Source organism: Astatotilapia calliptera, chromosome 7 (assembly GCF_964374335.1).
Source record: "Astatotilapia calliptera chromosome 7, fAstCal68.1, whole genome shotgun sequence".
Taxonomy (NCBI): Eukaryota; Metazoa; Chordata; class Actinopteri; order Cichliformes; family Cichlidae; genus Astatotilapia; species Astatotilapia calliptera.
In genome coordinates, this window is record NC_137428.1 from 58,486,387 (window position 1) to 58,492,111 (window position 5,725).

Below are 5,725 nucleotides of genomic sequence, written 5' to 3' on the forward strand. Positions count from 1 at the left end.
TTTGACTTTGATGCCCATTAAAGTCACACAGCAGCAGTTGTTCACAGACCAAAAGTGTCACATTTCTAGTGGATACAAAGAGTAACCGAGTCCACACTGAACAAACTCTTAGCAGGCTCAGCTTCACTATAATGTACTGTATGTAGCCAATGTGAGGTATTTATCCTGCCAACCTGGTTTGTGATAAAGACATTTGCCAAAAGCTGAAAATCCATTATATACACAATTTCAAAATTTAAAAACATACCAAACAGCTGACCGATCTTTCATAGATCCTTGAGGTGATAAGAGCAGCACCTTAAATTTATATTAGAGATATTTTGTTATATTTTTTTAAACTTAGACCAGCTGTGACCAATGACTGTACAGTCACTGGCTGTGATCACATAATATCCTCTGGGATTAATCAAGTATTCTGATTCTTGCCAATGCTGCCATCTTTTGATATGCAGTGGTACTGCAAAAAAAAAATAAATACATTTTTAATTTAAATACATCAAAACACATTTTTATGGGAAAGGTCTGTTATCATTTTGTTTTCTGTCTCTATGTACAGCTGTGTGTGTGTGTGTATATCTTATTATACAAAGACAAGTGCATTAAAAGAATTAAAAACCACCACCACATAAGAGCATACTTTATAGACAATCACACTTAAAACTTTGTATTCAAACACTGGAACATGCAAAATACAGAGTCTTGCACCACTGTCAGTTTTCCATTGAATTAAAAAAAATGCACCAACAAATATATTCAACATGTTTGTTGAGTTCATTAAATTAAAATATCCAGCCACTAAAATGTGCATAAGCCATGCAAATTCATCAGCCTTCCCTGGTGGACGTCTGCAAAGACAATAAAAACTTGACATTAAGGCACTTAATCAGGCAGAGAACTCAGGCACTCTTTAAAAATAATGAACGTTTAAAAATTAATTATCTTTAAAGTTCACAAGAGTTCACAAGAAGTACCAACATAAGCTATATTGCACTCCATTATTACTGTAAACAAATTCACATATTTGGCACTGTGTACTAAAAAGTCATGAGGTACATTCACAGATACAAAGTTAGACGAGAACAAACACACATGATGCTAAACCCAATGTGTAATAACATAGCTTACCCTTGTTTAAAATAAATGTTATACTCTGATATGATACTAATATGATAAAATCTTGACGCTGACAGTCTTGGACTCTACATTATTACCATGTCGTCATCCGTTGGTTTGCAGGCTACTATCCAAAACACCGATTTGGCACATTAGAACACCAATATGAGAATGGCCAAACTGATAATCCAAAGCATATTTGGATGAAGCTACTCAGATAATGCTGAGCTCAGGCTCAGCAGATCACTTACAAAAGTAAAGAAGAGGTGTAAAGTAAAAGTAAGAGACGAGAGAAAATCTCTTCGACCATGTTGAGTGTTGTTGCAGAGTCACGTTCCCTGTTGGCAGCTCACATATGGAACGCCACAAGAATGTCTCTCTCAAAAAAACGAAACAAGGACACTACCTGTTAACTAAATCATACTTTTTTCATTATTGTTTTACACTTGCAATTAGTGATAGACCATAAACTCTTGGGAAAAGTGTCCATACGCTGAGGTAATAAATCATGTGAGCAGTAATTTTCTCATAATCTTTTTACCATTATGATTTTCTTTCATGACTAGAGAAGTCGCCCCATAGCAGGACATTAGGAAAAAAATACAAGTTCAAGGCACTTGAGCATTAATTTCACATGTCAGAGCTGAAACCATTCATCCATTCATACAGTGGTGTAAAGGCAGACTGTGATAAACATTTTTCTCCCAGAGAAATACTCTGTGTGGTTGCTATTGATGTTCAGGCTGTAGAGTGATTATTTTCACAATGCACATGCAATAATGCTCCAAATTAAGTGAAGCACCTGAGGATCTGGGACATCAGCTGACTGTTTTTCAGTAAAAGTGATTTTCCATGAAAGTGTATTTTACAAAAAATTTACAAATTGTTGGTGTCCTAAAATGTGACAATAATTAGAACAGTATTCAGACATTTCACTTGAAGGTAGAGACTCCACTGAGTTAAAATCTTGAAAGATTTTGCATCATTGTGATCGTGGGCTACTACCAAGCCCAAGAAGAGAATAGTATTAATTACGTTTCAGGTTTTCCAAAGATCAAAGCCTTCCGATCCTGATTCGTGAAGATCCTTATGCCTTGCTGTACTGAGGCTTATCCTTGAGGCATAACTGATGTGTTTTTTGGCTGTAGAGCACCTTTTGTTTTATAAATTATGTAAAATAATGGAAGGACGATGCCTATCAGGAGCATGGCAACTACAGCGTTCCACCAGTTGATTCCCCAGTCAGCACCATAACTGGTCCGACGCTGTCCTTTCAACCCAAAATGCTGTTGTTTTTGCGAGTTATCCAGAAATTCCTCATCTCGATCAGTTGTGGTTTGAATTAGTTTGTTTATATCATTATCCACCTCCATGAGAAAATCTGTGGCCTCTTGTATATGAGGCTGGGCTCTGGCTTTGTTCTGAGGCTCCACTGGTGTTTGAGAAGCATTGGGCATTTCTTCTTGAGGATCACTCGGATTTGAGAAAGTTTCAGTTAAGAAGCTGTGTTGCTGAACTGGTATTTTGATGAATTTCAGTGCAAATAGATCTTGTTCCTGCATTAGGTTGTTCACCCGTTTTATATCGGCTACCTGTTGAAAAAGTGACAAACGTACATCAATATAAGCACATGAAGAAAAATAATTTAACAAAAATGTCTGCAGCTATGAAAAAGCTTTTACCTTGCAGCCATATTGCAGTGCAAGCTTGCTGAGATTATCATCGGCTAACACTTCCCGCACCAGCAGCGGGACATTTTTCAGTCTGTCCTCCTGGTCCTGGAAATCCCGTGGTCTCAACTCCATGACACCGAGTTCCTCATCGTCTGAAGATGCAGCACATTCATTTGTTTTCCTCCTGAACATATAGACCTGGCCATCTGCACTGGCGTGAACATCCACCGGGGCCTGGAAAGCCCGCGGACCATTCTCCCCCCGCCACATAATTAAACACCAACCTGTAAATGTAAGCACATAGCAAATATTTACACATGCACAGTCATACTTGCACAGTAGATAAAGTTACATGGAACATATGTTCTATGTTTAAGTAAGTTCTGTACAAATTTATGTTTTGTCATTCATAATTAAAGGTGCAATGTAGACACAGTTGGGTTATGTTAGTGTTATAAACGGCCCAAAATCTTCACTCCACTAAAATGATCAATGTGCTTTTCTACCATGTTTTACAATAACATTGGATGGTAATCAAAAGAGAATTAACAAGGTTGGCTAGTTTCTATTTAAAGATGATTAACCATGTTCTGACTGGAGGTGTTCTAAAAAATGAACAAACAAAAAAATATATATATACAGTTTTGCTATCTACAAGGCAATCATACAGCAGGAAGAAGTCAACGAAATTGAACCAAGCTTCAGCCAAGACAGTATCTGAGATGATCCACCCACAACACAAGGTTAGTCTACAGTATTCAGTTGTGTGTGAATATGTACTGATGCTGAGCTTAATCTCCACATTGAAATCTTAAGCCAGCCGAGAGTGACTTAGCAAGTCCATGGGCTACAGTTGCATCATGAGGTTTTAAAAATTAACAGACGTACTGAATGTGAATAGTGCTAATAAAAAGGCAGAGTGGCTGACAATCACCACTGGTTATTTGGGGTAAGTGGGGGCTTGTTTCTACTAAATAAAACAAGACACAAAGCACTGCAGCCTGCCTGTTCTTAAAAAGACAGCAGCCTCAATAAATACAGTATACTCCTGAACCTGAAGCATAAATGATACCTCATTACTTAACAAGCAAAACCCATCCACCAGGCTCTAGTTATTATGGCATAAGAGAGGTGGGCAATCTTCCCAGTGGGTCATATGAGAAACTGAGACTGTGGAGTGCTGCACCAAAAAGCTTATAAAAAGACAGAATTATCACTGGGTAGATGCTTGATGATCCAGTTCCCGAGAAACACTAAAACTATGGCATGCTCTTTTGTTTTCATTTACAAGCTGAAAATGTTAAGTTTGTTTTCCTTTTCAGTGTCTTTATTTTAGATTAGGAGAAATTCTATTACATTAAACGCAACATTTATTTAATCTACCAACTTTTCGACATCATAACTTGGGCAATTTAAATACACTTTGTGATGGAAATTGCAACCCCCACCAGGGCAAAAACTCTTACCATATACAGTACTAACAGAACATGTTTCCTAAGAACGGAGCTTACTGTGCGCACTTGAATGCAGCAGTAACTTGAGCTAAAAGGAGCTAATGCTAGCAGGTTAGCTTAAGGAGTTCGACTTCGGTTCACAAACTATCGTCATCGCGACAAAAACCAAGCAAGCGACTCGGTTTACTTCTATTATAAGTACAACAGGGTCATTCGTTGGAGAATAAAGACCAAAGGAAAACACTTTTACTGACTTCAAACGCCCAGAGTACCTTGTTTCTTTCCAATTACCTTATCCAAAATGCATGGGTCACTAATTCCCAGACCAGTCTGGTTGGCTTTTCTTCTTCGCCGCACTCTAAAACGTGTTGGTATTATACGAGCATGCAATAGCGCCACCCGCGATGTTTCAGGCTAAACACATCGGTTACAATCGGTTAAAGATGATAGACCAAAGTTTTATAAAGAGTTATTAAAGTTTTTTTTAATTGGGTTTTAAAATTTGTTGTCAGTTCAATTAAATTTTATTTAATTTTCAGTCTTTTTGCTTGTTACTCTAAAGTTCGTAGTGGTCACGCAAACAGAGGAGGAGGATCTCAGAGTATGACGAGTGGTGAGGAGGATATGCAGCAGATTAGAGTGATATACAGGAATGAGATTATAGAGATACTATTTTCATGAGTGTATCATGAGTGTTATGAAACCCAATAACCAGTTGTGCCACCCTTAGCAGCAACAAGTACAATCAAATGTTTGTGATAAACATTAACATGTTTTTCACATCACCTTTGCCCCACTCTTCTTTGTAGAATTATTTTAATTCAACCACACTGGAGGGTTTTCTAGCATAAACCAGAGCATCTCAATCAGATTTAAGTCTGGGCAGATCACCCCAAAACCTTCATTTTGTCTTTTTTTGAGCCATTCAGATGTGAACTTGCTGAGGTGTTGTCCTGCTGCATAACCTGAATTTGAGATTCAGAACACAAAGTGATGGTTGGTCTTTCTCCAAGACTTTTTGGCATAAAGCAGAATTCATAGTTCATCAATTACACAAGTTGTCAAGGTCCCAAAGCAGCAGAGCAGCCCCAGACCATCACACTACCACCACCATGTTTGACTGTATGATGTTCCTTAATGAAACACTGTCTTAGTTTTATTCGAGATATAACAGCACTCAAACTTCCAAAAAGTTTCACTTTTTTCTCATCAGTCTGGAGAATATTTTCACAAGCGTCTTGGGGATCATGAAGATGTTGTTTGGCAAATGTAACATGAAGCTCTGCATTCTTTTTGGTTTGGTTTCCGGGTTCTTTTGTGACCTCCTGGATGAGTCATTGATGTGTTCTTTGAGTAATTTTGGTATGCTGGCCACTCCTTCCCAGGAGTGGCAAGTCTCCATTTGTGAATAATCGTACACTAGAGTCACAATGCCTTAGAAATGGCTTTGAATTTGTTTGATGATATGTAATATTTAAGTATGAC

The 5,725-nt window shown here is 37.9% G+C and overlaps 1 protein-coding gene across 5 annotated transcripts; it reads right to left on the minus strand.

The window, feature by feature from the left end:
• Positions 1 to 622: 622 nt before the first annotated feature.
• lysmd4 (LysM, putative peptidoglycan-binding, domain containing 4) lies at positions 623 to 4,613 on the minus strand. Of its 5 annotated transcripts, XR_003272956.2 has the most exons (4): positions 4,532 to 4,613; positions 2,796 to 3,070; positions 2,149 to 2,705; positions 623 to 845 (listed from the first exon to the last, which is right to left on the minus strand). XR_003272956.2 is itself a non-coding variant. In XM_026176000.2 (3 exons), the coding sequence occupies exons 2-3, from the start codon at positions 3,054 to 3,056 to the stop codon at positions 2,223 to 2,225; spliced, it is 744 nt and encodes a 247-aa protein (XP_026031785.2). In that variant the 5' UTR covers positions 3,057 to 3,070; positions 4,532 to 4,613; the 3' UTR covers positions 623 to 2,222. The 5 variants fall into 5 exon arrangements, 4 of the variants coding, with proteins under 4 accessions (XP_026031785.2, XP_026031786.2, XP_026031788.2 ...); XM_026176000.2 differs by having other exon boundaries at positions 623 to 2,705; XM_026176001.2 differs by having other exon boundaries at positions 623 to 2,705; positions 4,513 to 4,581.
• Positions 4,614 to 5,725: the final 1,112 nt, after the last annotated feature.

Coding starts and splice junctions, on each gene's coding strand:
- lysmd4 (XM_026176000.2), bottom strand. CDS start 3,056: ATGTGGCGGGGGGAGAATGGTCCGCGGGCTTTCCAGGCCCCGGTGGAT. Junction 2,706..2,795: donor CACTGCAATATGGCTGCAAG/GTAAAAGCTTTT, acceptor CTTTTTCAACAG/GTAGCCGATATAAAACGGGT.